This window comes from Cetorhinus maximus, unplaced genomic scaffold (assembly GCF_964194155.1).
Source record: "Cetorhinus maximus unplaced genomic scaffold, sCetMax3.hap1.1 HAP1_SCAFFOLD_417, whole genome shotgun sequence".
In the NCBI taxonomy this organism is placed as follows: Eukaryota; Metazoa; Chordata; class Chondrichthyes; order Lamniformes; family Cetorhinidae; genus Cetorhinus; species Cetorhinus maximus.
In genome coordinates this window covers 233,753-254,706 of record NW_027596363.1, presented here as the reverse complement: position 1 = coordinate 254,706, position 20,954 = coordinate 233,753, and the positions used below count along the sequence as shown (strand labels likewise).

Below are 20,954 nucleotides of genomic sequence, written 5' to 3'. Positions count from 1 at the left end.
GGGAACGGACCTAGCTGTGAGTGAAGACACAGACAGCAAAAATATGGATGTCTTCAAGGTTACAGAGGGTAGAATGTGGGAGACCAGCCAGGAGTGTGTTGGAATGGTCCAGTCTGGAGGTAAACATGGCCGTGATAAGGGTTTCAGCAGCAGATGAGACACTCCTGAGACAGGGGTGAGGTCCGGTGATATTACGGAGGTGGAAACAGGCGATCTTAGTGATGGCACAGACATGAGGTCAGCAGCTCATTTCGAGATGAAATGTAACACCGAGGTTGTGAACAGACTGGTTTAATCTCAGACTGTTCCCAGGGAGAGGGATGGAGTTGGTATCTAGGGAATGGAGATTGGAGCAGGGACTGAAAACAGTGCCTTCAGTCTTCTCAGTGTTTAATTGGAGTTAATTAGTTATCAGGAAGAGAAGCAGGAACCAGAATGGGCCATGAGACTGATCCCAGGTTTAACTCAGTTAGAGAGGGAGAGAAGGAAGGAAGGAAACTCTGGGACATTGGGAGAAACCACCTTCATAATCGCTCATTAAATCTCCACACAGTAAGTTTTGGACACAAGGTTAACATCTGCTATTCTGTATGGTCGGTCAGGGGGTTTCAGATTAATGTTTTGTCACGAGTAATCACTGAAGTGAATGATCAGACATATTGTCAACTCCAGCTGGAGAAATTTGTTAAAAAGATACAGAAAGAATTGTCCAAAACTCTGGATTTCAGCACAGGGAGGAGGGAGAGTGTGTGGGACGGGGATTTGCAGCTTTGGGGAACAAGAGAGGAAAAAATGTTCCATAGAAACTAGAATTATCTGCTCTGAATTTCTATCCTGTTCTTACAGTGATGGCTATTGTAAACTCCTTTTACAGATAATTAGAAGGGGAGGATTTTCAGGCAGGAAACTCAAACCAAACATCACATCAAGATCTGACACAGTCACTCGATTCATCAGGACTTGAATATCATCATCTTTCAATGTGGATGGAGAAACGTTTGTCTGTTCTGTCTGTAGGGAAAGATTTCAAACATCAGTGTGACTGGAAAAGCACCGAGACACACACACACCCGAGTGAGAGTGTCCCACTGCACTGACTGGAAAGAGCTTTAACCAGTTACACAGCCTGAAATAACATCACACCATTCACAGTGGGGAGAAACTGTACACGTGTTCTCTGTGTGGACGAGGCTTCAACTGATTATCAAACTTGGAGAGACACAGGGACACCTGGACCATGGAGAAACCATGGAAATGTAAGGACTGTGAGAAAGGATTCAATTGTCCATCCAAACTGGAAATCCATCGACGCAGTCACACTGGGGAGCGGCCGTTCATCTGCACGGTATGTGGGAAAGGATTCACTGGGTCCTCTGACCTGCTGAAGCACCAGCGAATTCACACTGAGGTGAAGCCATTCAGTTGTACTTCCTGTGGAAAGAGATTCAGCATTTCATCGAACCTCAAACGACACCAGCGAATTAACACTGGAGAGAGGCCTTTCACCTGCTCCAAGTGTGGGAAGGGATTCACTCAGTCATCAAGCCTGCTGAGACACCAGCGAATTCACACTGGAGAGAGACCATTCACCTGCTCTGTGTGTGGGAAGAAATTCACTCACTCATCCAACCTGCTGAGACACCAGCGAGTTCACACTGGGGAGAGACCATTCACCTGCTCCCAGTGTGGGAGGGGATTCACTCACTTATCCACCCGGCTGATACACCAGCGAGTTCACACAAGGAGAGGCCGTTCAGCTGCACTTCCTGTGTAAAGAGATTCAGCCTTCATTCCACCTCAGTGTACACAAGTACACATTGGAGACAGGCCGTTCACCTGCTCCGAGTGTGGAAAGGGATTCACTCATTTATCCAACCTGTTGACACACCAGCGAGTTCACACTGGGGAGATGCTGTTCACCTTCTCCGAATGTAGGAAGGGATTCACTTGGTCATCCCACCTGCTCAGACAGCAGTGAGTTCACAAGTGTCTGCAGAGGTTGGATTTTGCTGTTATTGCTGCTGTTAATCACATCCAGAACTGAACCATGTTCATTCTGACAGTTGTGGTTTGTTTCTATTGATGTTAATAATCCCTGTAACTGGGCTGAAGTTTAATATCTTGATGTCTGTTAAATAAATCAGCTTTGTTTCAAACTCTTAGAATGTCGAGTCCTTGATTTCTCCAGGATAAGAGGAGACTGATTGATGTCCTGTTCCCAACTGCTCCATTTTTGGATCTGGTCTTCTCTCTAACTCGAGATTCTTTCAGTTCTCAGAGCTTTGGTTACTCTCATGGATACGTCCCAGCTCCCCACACCTCCCAGAGAGCCTTGGGATCCAGGGAAGTATCAGTGTTAAAAACAGAAAATGCTGGAAATAACCAATACTTTTCCAAATGCCAATTGATTTTGTCCTGGATTATTGTCTCCAGCCTTTCCCCACCATTAATGTGAAGCTGATTGTCCTGGAATTGCTGTGTTTTTGAACAGGGGTGTAACATTTACAATCTGTCAGTCCTTTGACACCACTAATATATAAGGAGGATTGGAAGATTGTGACCAGAGCCTCCACAAGTTCCATGTGAAGGATGCTGTCTCTGACAGTGCAGCAGTCCCTCAGTGTCACCCTGGAGTGTCAGCCTAGATAATGTGCTCAGGTTTATTCATATTTCCTCTTGTTATTGATGTGGGTCATTAAGAAACAATGGACTCTTATGATGTCATCCAGTCCCAATGCGATGATGTCATCCAGTCCCAGTGCGATGATGTCATCCAGTCCCAGTACGATGATGTCATGAAGACTATTAAATACCAGTGGAGCCTTAGTGGTGAAAACAGTTTTGTTCGAGATGGCAGCAAGTCCATTACTGATAGATCAGCAAATGGAATTAATGGGAAAGAAAGTGAGGCAGCTGATGAACATCAGGAATATTGTTGTAAATTATGAGGATGAGAAACATGTACAGTATATGTCCCATCTCATGACACTCTGCCCCATCTCCTGACATTCTGCCCCCATCTCCCGACACTCTGCCCCCGTCTCCCGACACTCTGCCCCCGTCTCCCGACACGCTGCCCCCATCTCCTGACACTCTGCCCCCATCTCCCGACACTCTGCCCCCATCTCCCGACACTCTGCCCCCATCTCCCGACACTCTGCCCCCATCTCCCAACACTCTGCCCCCATCTCCCGACACTCTGCCCCGGTCTCCCGACACGCTGCCCCCATCTCCTGACACTCTCTCCCCGTCTCCCGACACCCTGCCCCCATCTCCCGACACTCTGCCCCATCTCCCGACACTCTGCCCCCGTCTCCTGAGCAGCCTGTCTCTACCTCAGCTGAACCCACACAGGATGCACCATGTTGAAACCAGAGGAAAGGACTGGGTGAGAAATTGTAATTCATCAAGGGTGTGCACATGGGGGTTTGACAAAATATTAAGTTTCCTGTTTTTAACAATGAAACTTAAAACACATTGATTGGAACCACTTCCAGCTCTTGTCCATTCTGACATCCCGTGGGCCATCTCACCCTCTCACTGGGTTCATGCTGAATGTCAATCCAGGCTGGGAGCCATTGGGTGGATGGGCAATGGGTGGATGAGTGGCTGAAGGAATGTTCAGTTCACAGGGAGGGGGATGGGGGAGGGAGGTTGGTGCTGGTGATGGGAAGTGTTCATTCTGAAGGAGTCCCACCTGAAACAGTGACCATTCATTTCTCACTTTCCAATGATGTTTGACCTGCTGTGTTTTTCTCTGAAACCCGGGATGGTTAAACTATGTCCCAAAGTTCAGATTAGGGCCTTGAGCCTGGGCTATGGGGCCCACATACATGGAGCACCATTACCGGATGTCCTTCATCCCCGATTTTAATCACTCCACCATTGGTGGCCGGGCCTTCAGCTGTCTGGACCCTAAGCTGTTGAATTTCCTCCCTAAACCTCTCCACCTTTCTCATTCACTTTCCTCCTTACAGACAGTCCTTATAAACGACCTCTTTGACCAAGCTTTTGGTTATCTGACTTAATATATCCTTATGCCCCTGTGAAACTCCTTGGGACAATTTATTATGTTAGAAGCGCGATATAAATTTAAGTTATTGTAGTTGTTTTTGTAGTTCAGTGAGATCTGTTCACTTACTGAGTAAATGAGCCTGTATAAATATAACTCGGATAGACACAGCTTGTGTTATAGTTCAGTGAGATCTGATCACTTACTAAGTGACTGAGTCTGTATCAATGTAACTCAGATAGACACAGCTTGTGTCATAGTTCAGTGAGATCTGATCACTTACTGAGTGAATGAGTCTATTTAATGTAACTCAGGCACAGCACGTGTCATAGTTGGGAAAAGGTGATTCTTTCCAAACATTCAAAATTACCACAAAGCCATTAAAGAACATCTGTTGTGAGCTGAATTATTTGGTAGAATTAGAGTGAAGGAGTGGGATTGACCCACAGCCTGAGCCACCACTTTAAGGACAGGAAGAGAGGGAATCTGGAGAGGAGAAAAGAATTAGTAGGAGACCAGGCACTGAATGTGTAACAATGAGCAGAGAGGGGGAGGAGTGTGTGGGACAGGGATTTATAGATTTGGGGGAATGAAAGGAGAAAGAATGTCCCTTGGAACTAGAATTGTCTGTTCTGAATTTCTATCCTGTACTGACAGCGATGGCTTTTGTCAACTCTGTTTACAGGGGAGAGGATTTTCAAATGAAAAACTCAAAGCAAAAATCTTGATAAGATCTTATAGAATCACTGAATTCATACATCATCAGCCTCTGATTATCGAAGGAGAAATGTTTGTCTGTTCTGTCTGTGGGGGAAAAAAAAAATCATCAGTATGACTGGAAAATCACTGGGACACACACCCGAGTCAGAATCACATCTCGGGGTCAAACCTGACATCACGTGTGCAAAAGGTCTGGTTTACATTCAGACAGTTGCCAGGGAGAGAAATGGAGTTGGTAGCTCGGGAATGAAAATAATGGTTTCAGTCTTCCCAATATTCAATTGGAAGACATTTTTGCACATCCACCACTGGATATTAGACAAGCAGTCTGATAATTTAACAAAAGTGGAGAGAGGTGGTGGTGAGGCAGAGCTGGGCACTGTCAGTGTACATGTGATAACTGACACTGTGTTTTCAGATGATGTCGTTGTGGGGAGCGTGTTGATGAGAAATAAGAGGCCAAGGCTGGATCCTTTGGGGACACCAGAGGTAACTGTGGGAGTGGAAAGGGAAGTCATTACAAGTGATTCACTGACGATGGTTAGATAGAGAAGAATGGAACCAGGAGAGAGCAGCCCCACCCAGCTGGACAACAGTGGAGAGATATTGGAGCAGAATGGTGTGGTCAACCTTGTCAAAGGCTGCAGACACATCGAGAAGGATGAGAAGGGATAGTTTACCTTTGTCACAGTCACATAGGATGTCATTGGTGCTTTGATCTGTACAGTGGCAGGGTAGAAACCTGATTGGAGGGATTCGGACAGGGAGTTCTGGGAAAGATGGGAAAGGATTTGAGACATGACAACATTTTCAAGGACTTTGGAAAGGAAGTAGAGGCTGGAAATGGTGTAGTAGTCAAGGATGGTGGGGTCAAGGATTTGTTTATTGAGGAAGGGAATAATGATTAGAAGGAGAGGGGGGCAATAGCTGAAGAGAGAGAACTGTTAACAAGATCAGTAAACATGGGGAAGTTGGGGGATCAGCAGTTTATTGGGAATAGGGTCAATAGCAGGAGGTGGGTCTCATGGACAAGATGAGCACTGAAAGGCCATGTGGGGAGATGGGAGAGAAACTAAAGGAAGATGTGAGTTCAGGCTTGAACAAGGGGAACTTTGGAGACAGTTTGTCCCAGTGGGTTAGTGGAAGGGAGGGAAGCAGCAGAGGCAGCTGATCGGATTGTCTCAATCTTAGTGACAAAGAAGCTCAATGAGCTCCTCACACTTGTTGTTGGAGAAGAGGATGGTGGATACAGGGGAAATGGGAGCATTTCAAAATAAACTAACTTGTCTTCAAGATATTAAAACAGGGCTTCCCAAATTGTGGCTCGTGATCCCCAGTGATGAGATTTTGGGCTCGCAAGCTCTGAGGCATCCATGGCTGCCAGGGAGTTTGGACTGTCCCCTGTCAACTACGGCGGCCCCTTAAATCCTCACCTTTTCCTATTGGTGGACGAGCTCTAATGGCTGCTATCTGAGGCTTGATTGCTGCATAAAACGCCAGTGAAAAGGTAGGTGTTTGTTTTCTGTTCATCAACTCCCCCAATTCATTCGTCGTTACCGAACTAAGACAAACACATATCCTGGGGATTAAGATAGATGCAAAAAAGCTTTCTACCTCTTCTGTCATTTCAGCAGACGAAAGGAGGATCAGTCTGGTTTTGAGGGATGTCCATTCACCATTTCGAAAAGTATATTTTTAGGATTACTAAAGGTTTTATGAGCCATTAAATACTTGTAGAGGAGAAAGCACCTTTCTGCCTGTATATCACGCTAATAGCTTCTGTTGTATATAACTAAAACCCTATTGTAGTGATTATGATAAAAGCTGTATCTGTGTGTAATTGAAAGTCATTTATATGAAATATCCTGCACACGCAGAATTGGAACTTCAAGATTTTATTTAGTGAAGAATTATAGAGAGTTAAGAGAATTATTGAGTTAACTATACATGAGTCCAATTTACAATGTAGACTTTATAATCTGCTAATTTTTCATTGAGCAATTGCAAATATTTAGCTGCTTGAAGTACTTTCTGCAGAATAACAATTGTCCAAACTTTGCCTGAAGCCTCTTTCCCGCTCAACATCTCCTGTAATCCGCAGATTTTCACTCTAGGGTCACACCAAGTCTGAGTCATTAAAATGGGGTCTCACGGGGAAAGGTTTGGGAAGCGCTGGATTAATAGACTCAGCACCTTGTGTTTAACACAAAGCTGTTTTATTTGAATTTTATCTGGAGTGTACAAACATCAGCAGAAACAGATCTCAATGAACATGGTTCAGTCTTGGATGTGATTAACAGCAAAATCCAATAACTGTCATGACTCATGAACGCGCTGGTGTCTCAGCACATGGGATGAGGTAGTGAATCCCTTCCCACACTCGGAGCAGGTGAACGGTCTCTCCCCAGTGTGAACTCGCTGGTGTCTCAGCAGGTTGGATGATCGAGTGAATCCCTTTCCACACACGGAACAGGTGGACAGTCTATCCCCAGTGTGAACTCGCTGGTGCATCAGAAGGTTGGATGCCTGAGTGAATCCCTTCCCGCATGCAGAGCAGATGAATGGTCTCTCCCCAGTGTGAACTCGCTGGTGCATCAGCAGGTTGGATGCCTGAGTGAATCTCTTCCCACACTGGGAGCAGGTGAATGGTCTCTCCCCTGTGTGAACTCGCTGGTGTGTTAGCAGGCTGGATGCATGAGTGAATCCCTTCCCACACATGGCACAGGTGAATGGTCTCTCTCCAGTGTGAGTGCGCCGATGAGTTTCCAGCTGAGACGGGTAGTTAAATTCCTTCCTACAATCCCCACATTTCCACGCCTTCTCCCCAGTGTGAACGGTGCTTTTTCCTTCCATGTTTGAAATCCGATGATCTTCAGCTTACGATAGACTGGGAAATTCTGTCAGATCCTGATGTGATGTTTAGTTTGAGTTTCCCGACTGCAAATCCTCCCCTTCTAATACCCTGTGAAATTGATTTAAAACAGAAAAAAGGGAGTGAGAGAGAACCCACAAAAACACAAAGGCAGGTTGTGAAATTGAGCTGAATGAATCTGGGAATTTGTGGGGCCGGCACGAGGAAAAAGTGACCATGAAAACTGCTGGATTGTCATAAAAACCCAACTGGTTCACTAATGTCCTTCAGGGAAGGGAACCTGCCACCCGGTCTGGACCTACACAAGAATCTGGCCTCGATTGGAGGAGAGAGAGAGAAAGATGGGAGTGGGTGAGAGCGAAATGAGAGAGAGAGAGAGAAAGGCAGGGGGTGAAGGAGAGGGATAAAAACAAAGTGCTGGAAAATCTCTGCAGATCTGGCAGCATCTGTGGAGAGAGAAACAGAGTTAAAGTTTCGAGACTGTATTACACTTCTTCGGAATTGGTGAAGCAGAGGGGATTTATATTTCTACAACTCAACCAGAACTTAGACAGAACCTCCCAAACCCTCAACCTCCATCACCCAGAAGGACCAGGGTTGCAGGTGTGTGTGAACATCATCACCTCCAAGTTCCCCTTCAAGTCACACACCATCCTGACTTGACTGACATCCAGTACTGGATAAGCAGAAATTCCCTTTATTTAAACATTGGGAAGATTGAAGCCATTGTCTTCAGTCCCCGCTACAAACTCCACTCCCTGATCACCGACTTCATCTCACTTCCTGGCAACTGTCTGAGGCTGAACCAGACTGTTCACAACCATGGTGAGATATTTCACCCCAAGATGAGCTTCCAACCACATATCCACATCATCACCAAGACCGCCTATTTCCACCTCAGTAACATCGCCCGACTCCAGCCCAGTCTCAGCTCATCTGCTGCTGAAACTCTCATCCATTCCTTTGTTACCTCTAGACTTAACTATCCTAACGCACTCCCGGTTGGCCTCCCACATTCAACCTCCCTGTAATCTTGAGGTCATCCAAAACTCTGCTGCCATGTGCAAACTCTCACCAAATCTTGTTCACCCATCACCCCTGTGCTCACTGACCTACAAAGTTTCCAGGTTAAGAAACACCAAAATGTTCAATTTCTTATCCTTACTTTCACATTTTTCCATGGCCGCTCCCGAACTCATAAACCTCCATCAGTATCACAACCCTCCGAGATATCTGTACTGCTCTGATTCCAGCCTCCTGAGCATTCCTGATTTTAATCACTCCACCACTGGCAGCCATTTGTCAGTTTCCAAGGCCCCAAGCTCTCGAATTTCCTCCCTAAACCTCTCTACCTCTGGAAGTCCCCGGAATCACAGATGCCAGTCCTCAGCTAATTCCATTCACTCCACGTGATATCAAGAAACGGCTGAAGACACTAGACACTGCAAAGCCTATGGGCCCTGACAATATTCGGCCAATAGTACTGAAAACTTGTGCTCCGGAACCTTCAGCACCCCTGGCCAAGCTGTTCCAGTACAGCTACAACACTGGCATCTACCTGGCAAGTGGAAAATTGCACAGGTATGTCCTGTACACAAAAAGCAGCACAAATCTAACCCGGCCAATTACCGCCGCATCAGCCTATTCTTCATTATCAGTAAAGTAATGGAAGGGGTCATTAACAGTGCTATCAAGCGGCACTTGCTTAGCAATAACCTATTCACTGACGCCCAGTTTGTGTTCCGCCAGGGCCACTCAGCTCCTGATCTCATTGCAGCCTTGGTTCAAGCATGCACAAAAGAGTTGAACTCCCGAGGTGAGGTGAGAGTTACTGGCCTTGACATCAATGCTGCATAAGACCGAGTGTGGCATCAGGGGGCCCCAGCAAAACTGGAGTTGGTAGGAATCGGGGGGAAAATTCTCCGCTGGTTGGAGTCATACCTAGCACAAAGGAAGATGGTTGTGGTTGTTGGAGGTCAGTCATCTCAGTTCCAGGATATCACTGCAGGAGTTTCTCAGGGTAGTGTCCTCAGCCCAACCATCTTCAGCTGCTTTATCAATGACCTTCCTTCCATTATAAGGTCAGGAGTGGGGGCATTTTCTGATCATTGCACAATGTTCAGCACCATTCATGACTCCTCAGATCCTGAATAACTCCATCTTCAAATGCAGCAAGATCTGGGTGACATCCAGGCTTGGGCTGACAAGTGGCAAGTAACATTCACCCCACACAAGTGCCAGGCTATGACCATCTCCAACAAGAGAGAATCTAACTATCGTCCCTTGATATTCAATGGCATTACCATCGCTGAATCCCCCACTATCAACATCCTGGGGGTTACCATTGACCTGAAACTCAACTGGACCAGCCATATAAATACTGTGGCTACAAGACCAGGTCAGAGGCTAGGAATCCTGTGGTGAGTAACTCACCCCCTGACTCCCCAAAACCTTTCCACCATCTACAAGTCAGGAGTGTGATGGAATACTCTCCAATTGCCTGGATGAGTACAGCTCCAACAACACTCATGAAGCTTGACACTGTCCAGGACAAAGCAGCCCACTTGATTGGCACCACATCCACAAACATTCAGTCCCTCCACCACCAATGCACTATAACAGCAGTGTGTACCATCTACAAGATGCAATGTAGGAACTCTAGGTCCTTAGAGAGTGTCTTACAAACCTACGACCACTACCATCTAGAAGGACAAGGGCAGCAGACACATGGGAACACCATCACCTGGAAGCTCCCCTCCAAGCCACTTGCCATCCTGACTTGGAAATATATCGCTGTTCCTTCACTGTCATTGGGTCAAAATGCTGGGATTCCTTCCCTAACAGCACTGTGGGCGTACTTACACTACGTGAACTCCAGTGGTTTAAGAAGGCAGCTCACCACCACCTTCTCAAGGGCAATTAGAGATGGTCAGTAAATGTTGGCCCAGCCAGTGAAGCCCACATCCCTTGGAAGAATTAAGAAGATTCCCTTTAAGAGTGACCTCTTTGACCAAGCTTTAGGTCACCTGCCCTAATATCTCTTCATGAGGCTCAGTGTCAAATGTTACTTTGTGACATTTCTGTGAAACGTCTTGGAGCATTATATCACGTTAAAAGTGTGATGAAACAAATTGTTGTTGTTGATTTGGACATATATCACTCTTCCTTCATCATCACTGGGTGAATAACCTGTGACTCCTTACCTAACAGCATTGTGGGATCACCTTCACCACACGGACTGCAGCGGTTCAAGAAGGTCAAACATCATCTTCCCCACAGGCAACTGTGGATTGGCAAAATATGCTCCTATCTGTGGAGAGGAAAACAGAGTAAACATTTCAGGGTGTGCAGAATGAATTAAAGGGACTAAAAATGTTGCAGAATTTGATGGTCAACATGAGCTCAGAGGTGGAAGAGAAATGGACTATTGCGCAGGAAAAACAATTCCTGACTACGAAAGGTACTGTGGGAAGATAAAGCTGGGAAGACAGCAGCACATGGTCAGGGGATGGGCAGCGGAGGTAACCTCATTGAGACACAGTCAGCAAAAGTAATAATTAAATACTAAACGTACCTAAAATACACCCAGTATTAGAGGCAGAGGAATTGGACAATAGCAGAGAAGACAGAGCTGAAACAGAGCAATGGATTGTGTTATAAATTCAATTCATCCTGGGTCCCTGCTAAATTAGCAACCTGTGGAGATTGTAACATTTAAGGTACAGGATGTTCCAATGCTTGTTACATTGGTTCCTGTCTAGTAACAAGGGTGGGATCCTCTGGGAGTGTTTTGATAGGACACCAGATCAGTTCTAGAGTCAGTGAACAGCTCTTCTTGAGGCAGTTATTTCCGGGAGTTGCCAGGCAATAGGTGCCACAGGAACAGGTAGAGGTCCCAGTTAAGTTGAGTTAAAAATTTAGAGAAAAGGCTGCAGGGAGCAGACTTTAACTAAAGAGGGCTGTTGAAGCAAAGGTACCCCTTTGGAGCAATGGTGTTCTGCTTGGCATGGCCATAAATCTCAGCTAGTGCAAGCTAGTGTTTGATTGTACTTGGGAATCCAGGAAGAAGGAATCTTGGAAAGTGAGACTGAAACTCTGCGAGGTGGGCCGTTGTTAAGGCCATATGAGTGGGAATGACTTTTAGAGAGAATTCCAGGTGAGATCTTCGAAGCTGGAGATTGGAAACCCTCTTGAGAAAGACTAAGTTTCAGTGAGATTGGTTGACTCACAGTGGGACTAATGTCTGGGTGGATTGTAGAGAAATTCATGGAATCTCTTTTGGTTGCATCTGTCATTTACTCTGTAGTGTGGTGTGTCTCACCACAGTTCATCTGTTAATTCACATGTACCTCATACTTACCTTGAATGTTCGAGTATCAGAAACATATTGTAAATTGTTTTATCTTTCTGAACTTGTACAGTAAATTTTGTTTTATTGTTGTTCAAAACCCATGCAAACTTGTGGTCTTTTTCCAAAAGTAGGTGTCTTAAATCTCAACCTTCATCTACTTTAAACAAAATGCTATTGATTCCTCACCCGATCGCATATGTGTCTGGCCAAGAATCGTAACAATATACATGGGATTCAGATCCACAGGAAAGAAGCCACACCAGCCGTTAACAGGATCCACACCAATTGGTCAAGTCAAAACTAAGACACAGGGCCTTTTCTTGCTGAGAAAGTTTGTTGACTTGGTTCACTGTCAACACTGCTCACCCACACCCAGTGTCCCAACTATCCCCTACTTCATTGTGTTCAAATACCCATCACCTGTTTACCTGAACAATCTTATTGACAAACCTTAACAATGTAACTGAGAAGGCATTCACACCAACCTCAGAGCCATGGAACTTTGCACAGACAACAGAGCATAGACAACAGAGCATAAAACCAAAATCTTTAAATTGTAGATGAATAGTCAAAAATACTCACCTGTGAAACAATTTTAAGGTTCAACTTTAAATTCTCCTGCTGGATCCTGCAGCTGGAAACATATCAGAAGCACTGGAGTCAGAGAAAAATCTCCCAGTGAGGAAATACCCGGGGAGTGGGATGATGTCACCGTGTAATTGTTGCTGTGTGATGATGTCACCGTGTAATTGTCGATGTGCGATGATGTCACCGTGTAATTGTCAATGTGCGATGATGTCACCGTGTAATTGTCGATGTGTGATGATGTCACACACACGGACACAGAACATCTGGGTCTGTGCAAACCAGTGATCACCACACATTGTGAAGGGTGTGAGGGTCCTTGAGAGGGTGCAGAGGAGATTTACCAGAATGGGTCGAGGGATGTGGGATATGAGCTGGAAGGTTTTGTTCTCCTTCAAGCAAAGGAGATTGAGGGAAATTTAATAAAGGTGTACAAGATTATGATAGGTTTAGATAAGGTAGATCACACAGTGCAGAAGAGGCCCTTTGGCCCATCGAGGCTGCACCAACATGTGAGAAACACCTGACCTAACTACCTAATCCCATTTACCAGCACTTGGCACATAGCCTTGAATGTTATGACGTGTCAAGTGCTCATCCAGGTACTTTTCAAAAGGATGTGAGGCAGCCTGCCTCCACCACCCTCTCAGGCAGTGCATTCCAGACCGTCACAACCCTCTGGGTAAAAAAGTTTTTCCTCACATCCCCCCAAACCTGCTGCCCCTCACCTTGAACTTGTGTCCCCTCGTGACTGACCCTTCAACTAAGGGGAACAGCTGCTCCCTATCCACCTGTCCATGCCCCTCATAATCTCGTACACTTCAATCAGGTCACCCCTCAGTCTTCTCTGCTCCAACGAAAACAACCCAAGCCTATCCAACCTCTCTTCATAACTTAAATGTTTCATCCCAGGCAACATCCTGGTGAATCTCCTCTGCACTCCCTCCAGTGCAATCACATCCTTCCTATAATGTGGTGACCAGAAATGCACACAGTACTCCAGCTGTGGCCTCACCAAGGTTCTATATAACTCCAACATGACCTCCCAACTTTTGTATTCTATGCCTCGATTGATGAAGACAAGTGTCCCATGTGCCTTTTTCACCACCCCACTAAGATGTCCCTCCGCCTTCAGAGATCTATGGACACATACGCCAAGGTCCCTTTGTTCCTCAGAACTTCCTGCTGTCATGCCGTTTATTGAATACTTCCTTGTCAAATTACTCCTTCAAAAGTGTATTGCCTCACACTTTTCAGGATTAAATTCCATCTGCCACTTATCTTCCTGTAGCCCAAGACACTCAACCTCACTGTTAACCACCCGGCCAATCTTTGTGTCATCCGCAAACTTACTTATCCTACTCCCCACATGTCGTTTATATAAATGACGAATAATACGGGACCAAGCACACATTCCTGTGGTACGCCACTGGCTTCCAGCCACTAAAGCAGCCTTCTGTCATCACCTCTGTCTTCTACACCTAAGCCAATTTTGAATCCAACTTAACAAATTACCCTGTCTCCCATGTGCATTTGCCTTCTTTATAAGTCTCCCATGTGGGATCTTGTCAAAGGCTTTGCTGAAATCCATATAAACTACATCAACCTCACTATCCCCATCTACACACCTTTTCACCTCCTCAAAAAATTCAAACAAATTTGTTAGGCATGACCTCCCTCTGACAAAGCTATGCTGACTTTCCCTGATCAAACCTTGCCTCTCCAAGTGGAGATAGATTCTCTCCTCCAGAATTTTCTCCAATATTTTCCCTGCCACTGACGTGTGACTCACTGGACTGTAGTTCCCTGTCTTATCTCTACAACCCTTCTTAAATAGCGGAACCACATTAACTGTTCTCCAGTCCTCTGGCACCTCCCCCTTGGCCAGAGGGGAATTAAAATTTTGGGTCAAAGCCTCTGTGATCTCCTCCCTTGCCTCCCTCAGCAGTCTGGGATACAAATCATCCGGACCTAGAGATTTGTCTACTTTTGAGCCTGCCAACACCTCCAAGACCTTGTCACTCCATATATCAATTTGCTCAAGAACCTCACAGTCTCTCTCCCTGAGTTCCATACCTTCATCCTCATTCTCTTGGGTGAAGACAGATGTGAAGTATTCGTTCAACACTCTAGCAATATCCCCTGGCTCCACCCATAGATTGTCCTCTGGCTCCACCCATAGGTTGCCCTCTTGGTCCCTAATGATAACGATAGTTAACGAAAAGCTGTTCCAATTAACTGATTGTAAAATGATTACGGGACACAGATTAAAGATTTTGGACAAGATCTGTAGGAGGAATGAGGAAGAAATTTTACACAGAGAGTGGTAATGACCTGGAACTCAATGATTACACTCTGAGGCCGATAATATCCAGGTCCTGAATTTCTATCCTGGACTGACAGTGACGTGTTTATGAAACGGTATATACAGAGCATGGGATGATCCAGGTCCTGATGAATCGGATGAATGGAATGACTCTGACAAATCTAAATGTGATGTTGGTCTTGACATTCCAGTCTGTAAATCCTCCCCTTCTAACCCCCTGTAAAAGGAGTTTCCAAAATCGATCCCTGTCAGTCCAGGATAGAAATACACAACATTCTCTCCTCCTGCTCCCTAGACCAGGATTATCGCGCATGCGCCCTGCTGCACATTGCCCCCTATAAAGATGGCGGCCGTTACCCCGGGCCTGGCGAAGGGAGAAATCCAGATATTTGCGGTCTGTTCTCTGCAAATACAAAACCGGTACCTTGTTATTTGGGGTCTGCGGCCTGCACTGTGTCTTTATGAAGCCTCCCTGCCCACTCCGCTGGCTCCATTCCGCCTCACACACCCACTAACTCTGTTAGTTTGCTCCACTCGTCATTCTCTCACCTGTTCTGAGCTGCTTCAGTCCAGTACTGCGCATGCTCATGAAAAATACCGTAATACGCATGTGCAGGGAGCTCCTGTTGTGAGGATAGGACACATTCTGCTCCCCTTTGAATGCTGGGTAGCCCCGCTGCCATTGAAAGTCCTTATTTCTTAATAGGAAATTATTATTTGTGATCCAGTGACGATTGAAGCCACAGGACCAAGATATAACAATGTTTTTTGATATCAATTGACTTAATAAAGTGCACTGGTCTTCCGCCATAGTTCTGTGCCAGGTGTAATTAACAGCAGAACAAATCCCTCGTTAAATGTGAACTCACTGGAATCTCAGGAGGCCATGTGAACAAGTGATTTTTCATTCCATACACAGAACATTTAAATTCTGTCATCAGTAGGAATGTAACCACTCAGCTGGTGAACGATCATTTCACGGTGTGATTTTACCCATAAGTTTCCAGCTCACACGGGGATCTCAAACCCATCGGATAATGAGTTCCACATTCTCAAAAATCTACAGTTATCAAATAGCGGGTGCTGTGAATCTGAAATTAAAATGGAAAATGCTGAAATTTTTAGCAGATCTGGTAGTACCGGTACAGTGAGGAATATAGCATCAGTGAACAGTCCTGAAAATGTAATTCTTCTCAATGCAGATGCTCCTAGATGTGCTGAGTGTTTCTGGCACATTCTGCATTATCTCTGGTGAATGAAAATTGATCATGATTTACACATTAGATTTATTAGTGACTAACTTATATTTATTTCCATCCATTCACTAGTGGAAACATCTTCCACGTGTCCATCCTGTCAAACCCTTTCACTATCCTAAAGTTCTCGGTCAGGTCATCTCTCACTCTCTTCTCCAAACAAAATCTTTGCAAACTGTTGAATCTTTGTTGATTGATATAACTTTCCAATTCTGGCATCATTCCAGTAAATCTGTTTTGCACCTTCCCCAGTGCTTCTCGATCCAATTCAACATACGGAGACAGGGCTAATCTGAGCATCAACATCACTATTGCCCCAAATTCCTGTATGTTGGAAGGATCGGTATGGCAGTGGGAGAGAGGACTGTGGTCTCGAGATGACTGTTATTCATCATCCTCTATTTGAGAGATTATCGCACTAGAATATTTGGACACTAAGGGAATCAATGGATATGGGAATGGGGCGGGAAAGTGGAGTTGAGCTGAAAGATCATTTAATGGTGGAACAGGCTCAAAGAGCCATACGGTCTACCCCAGCTCCTATTTCTTGTTTTCTTATGAACATCGCTGTGAATCATTTCCATACAAGCACAGCAGATGCAGGGCCCGCTCTTCACCTCTTCCCTTCCCACATTCCAGGTCCCCAAACACACTTTCCAGGTGACACAATGAAAAAGGTCAGCGAACTAAAGCATTCCGTCCGCTTGGTCAACATGAAACTAAACTCATGATTAATTCCTCCTCAATAACAGGGAGTAGATCAATAGCACTACTACCGACCGAGCTGGTCGATTCCTAAAAGAAATAGCTGCTAGACTGGGTCTGTGACAAGTCGTGAGAGACTTTTCAAGAGGGAAAAATATACTTGACCTCATCCTCATCACTCCGTCTGCTGCAGACGCACCTTTCCATGATAGCGTCAGTAGGAGTCACCTCCTACGAAGTCGTTGTGGAGACGGAGTCCCATCTTCACATTGAGGACGCCCTCCATCATATGGTGCGGCATTACCATCGTGCTAAATAACATAGGTTTCGAACAGATCTAGAAACTCAAGGCTGGGCATCCTTGGGGCGCTGTGGACCAACGGCAGCAGCAGAATTGCACTCAACTGTAATCTGTAACCTTATGGCCTGGCAAACCCCCCCAACTCTACCAGTACCATTAAGCCAGGGGATCAACCCTGGTTCAATTAAGAGTGCAGGAGGGCATGCCAGGAGCAGCATCTGGCATACACAAAAATGAGATGTCAACCTGGTGAAGCTGCAACATAGGACTACTTGCAGACCAAACAGTGTAAATGATATGTGACAGACGGATCTAAGCGATTCCACAACCAATGGATCAGATCTAAGCTCTGCAGTCCTGCCACACTCAGTCGTGAATGGCGGTGGACAATTTAACAACTCACTAGAGGAGGAGGCTCTACAAATATCCCCATTAGTACTGAAAACCTGGACTCCAGAACTCGCTGCACCCATAGCCAAGCTGTTCCAGTACAGCCATAACACTCGCATGTCCCCAGCAATGTGGAAAATGGCCTGGGTGTGTCCTGTACACAAGGCATGATAAACCCAATCGGACCAATTACTGCTCTATCATTCTACTCTCGATCATCAACAATGTAATGAAAGGGGTCATCAACAGTGCAATCAAGTTGAACTTGCTTAGCAATAATCAGGTCACTGGTGCTCAGTTTGGGTTTTGCCAGGATCACTCAGCTCCTGACCTCATTACAGCCTTCATTCAAACATGGACAAAACAGTTGAACTCCGGACGTAAGGTCAGCGTAACTGCCCTTGACATCAAGGCAGCACGTGACCGATTGTGGCATCAAAGAGCCCTAGCAAAACGGGAGTCAATGGAAATGAGGGGGGAAACTCTCCACTGGTTTGAGTCCTGGGTTGTGGTTGTTGGAGGTCAATCATCTCAACTCAGGACATCGTTGCAGGAGTTCCTCAGGATAGTGTCCTCGGCCCAACCATCTTTAGCTGCTTCATCAATGGCCTTCCTTCCATCATAAGGTCAGAAGTGGGGATGTTCTCTGATGATTGCACAATGTTCAGCACCATTCGTGACTCCTCAGGTCCTGAAATAATCCATGTCCAAATGTCCCAAGACCTGGAAAAACTTGGCGGATGGAATATAATTAGGGAATATGTGAGAGTATGCTATTTGACGGGAAGGATAGAGGAGCTGAATATTATTTAAGTGGAGAAAGACTGCAGAAGGCTGCAGCACAGAAGGATTTGGGAGTCCTTGTGCATGAATCCCAAAAAGCTAACATAAACGTTCAGCAGGTAATAGGGAAGGGAAATAGAATGTTGGTCTTAATTTCAAAGGGAATGGAGTATAAAAAAAGGGAAGTCTTGCCAAAACTATACAAGGCAGCAGTTAGACCGCCCCGAGAATACTGTGAACAATTTTGGTCCCCTTATCTAAGGAAAGATATTCTGGCACTGGAGGCAGCCCGGAGAAGATTCATTCTGTTGATCCCAGGTATGGAGGGATTTTCTTTTGAGGAGAGGTTGAGTAGGTTGGGCCTGTACTCATTGGAGTTTAGAAGAATGAGGGGCGACCTTATTGAAACATATAAGATTCTTCGAGGGCTTGACAGTGTAGATGCTGAGAGGTTGTTTCTCTTTGTGAGAGAGTCCAGGACTAGAGGGCATAATCTCAGAGTTAGGGGGTGCCCATTTAAAAAATAGATGAGGCAAAATTTCTTCTCTCAGAGGGTAGTGAATCTGTGGAATTCTTTACCACAGAGGGCTGTAGAGGCTGGGTCATTAAGTATATTCAAGGCTGAGATAGACAGATTTTTAATCAGTAAGGAAATCAAGGTTATGGGGACAAGGCAGGTAAGTGGAGTTGAGGATTATCAGATGAATGGCAGAGCAGACTCGATGGGCCAAATGGCCAGCTTCTGCTCCTAAATCTTATGGTCTTATGGACAATACCCAGGCTTGGTCTGGCAAGTGGTAAGTAACATTCATGCCACATAAGTGCCAGGCTATGACTATCTCCAACAAGAGAGAAGCTAAGCAACTCCCCTTGACATTCAAATGCATTACTACCATTTAATCTCCCATTATCAACATCCTGGGGTTACCATTTACCAGAAACTGAATTGGACCAGCCATATACATAGTCCGGCTACAAGAGCCAGTCAGAGGCGAGGATTCCTGCGGCGAATATCTCATCTCCTGACTCCCCAAAGCCTGTCCACAATCTACAAGGCACAAGTCAGGAGTGCGATGGAACACCCTCTACTTGCCAGGATGAGTGCAGCTCCAAAAACACTCAAGAGCTCAACACCATCCAGGACAAAGCAATGCACTGGATTGGCACCACATCCACAAACATTTATTCTACCCACCACCAACGCACAGTCGCAGCAGTATCTACCATCTCCAAGATGCACTGCAGAAACTCACCAAGGTTCCTTAGGCAGCACCTTCCAAACCCACGACCACTACCATCTAGAAGGACAAGGGCAGCAAACACACGGGAACACCACCACCTGGAAGTTCTCCTCCAAGACACTCGCCATCCTGGCTTGGAAATATCGCTGTTCCTTCACTGTCACTGGGTCAAAATCCTTGAACTTCCCCCTAACATCTCACAAATGAATTTTATAAAATTCAATTGTAAACACAAAGCTTCCAGCCGGGATTGAACCGGGGACTTTCTCATGTAAAGTAAAGGTGATAATCAGGGCACTAGGGAAATGAGTGTGAATCCCCCCCGGACAGAGGGGAACTGACCATCCATCTCTAGCTCTAATTCCCAAACAGAAAATGCTGCCAAGAATCACCAAGTCAGGCTGAGTCTTTGGCCGCACTCACTATTTGGTACCGTCACAATGCCCGGCTGATTGACGGCCGCTCTGGACCAATAGGAATAGGGGGCGGGACTGGAGAACCGAGCAGGTGCGGCTGGTCCTCCAACCAATCGGAGTGAATGAGGGAGGGACCGGGCTGGGAGTGAAGCATGCGCAGTGTGAGTAATGGTGACTGAGAGACGCTACTTTTTCGGATCCGGAATCGGTGAGTGTTTGAATGGCGGGGCGGAGGGAGCGATGGATCTGGCGGGTGGGCAGGGAGGCTTCGTAAACATGTTATGTAAACAGCAATCCCTGAAAAATAACTTTCCGGTCCTCGGGGTAAGCGTTTCCCCATTTGCACCGAGCGAGGCCGCAGCTTTCTCCAGTTACAGACCGGGGGTAACGGCCGCCATCTTTATTGGGGGAAAAGTGCATCAGGGCGCACGCGCCGCCGCCATCTTTATTGGGGGCAAAAGATCAAAATGTTGCAAAAGCTCAGCAGGTCTGACAGCATCTGTGTAGAGAGAGACAGAGTTCACGTCTCGAGTCCGTATGACTCTTCTCCAGAGCTAAGGAGAAGTAGAAATATCATGGACTTCACACTGTTTATGAGGGGTGAAGCAGGTGGAACAATGATATTCAGGTCCTGTTGAATCGAGTGAATCTGTCCAATCTTGGTGTGATGTTTGGTTTGAATTTCCCGTCTGCAAATCCTCACCAAGTCTCCTTAGGCAGCAGCTTCCAAACCCACGACCACTACCATCTAGAAGGACAAGGGCAGCAGATACATGGGAACACCATCACTTGTAAATTCCCCTCCAAGTCACTCACCATCCTGACTTGGAAATATATCTCCGTTCCATCAATGTCGCTGGGTCAAATTCCTGGAACTCCCTTCCCAACAGCACTGTGGGTGTACCTACACCACATGGAGTGCAGCGGTTCAAGAAGGCAGCTCCCCACCACCTTCTCAAGGGCAATGAGGCATAGGCAAGAAATGCTGGCGCAGCC

General features: G+C 46.0%; 1 protein-coding gene across 1 annotated transcript in view; it reads left to right on the top strand.

Annotated features, from left to right (window-relative positions):
- Window positions 1-1,237: 1,237 nt before the first annotated feature.
- The window catches only part of LOC144673632 (uncharacterized), a 127,405-nt gene continuing 107,688 nt past the window's right edge, over window positions 1,238-20,954 (top strand). The window contains 2 exon segments of the mRNA XM_078535377.1: window positions 1,238-1,751; window positions 1,824-1,974. Coding sequence (XP_078391503.1) covers window positions 1,238-1,751; window positions 1,824-1,974 — 665 coding nt within the window.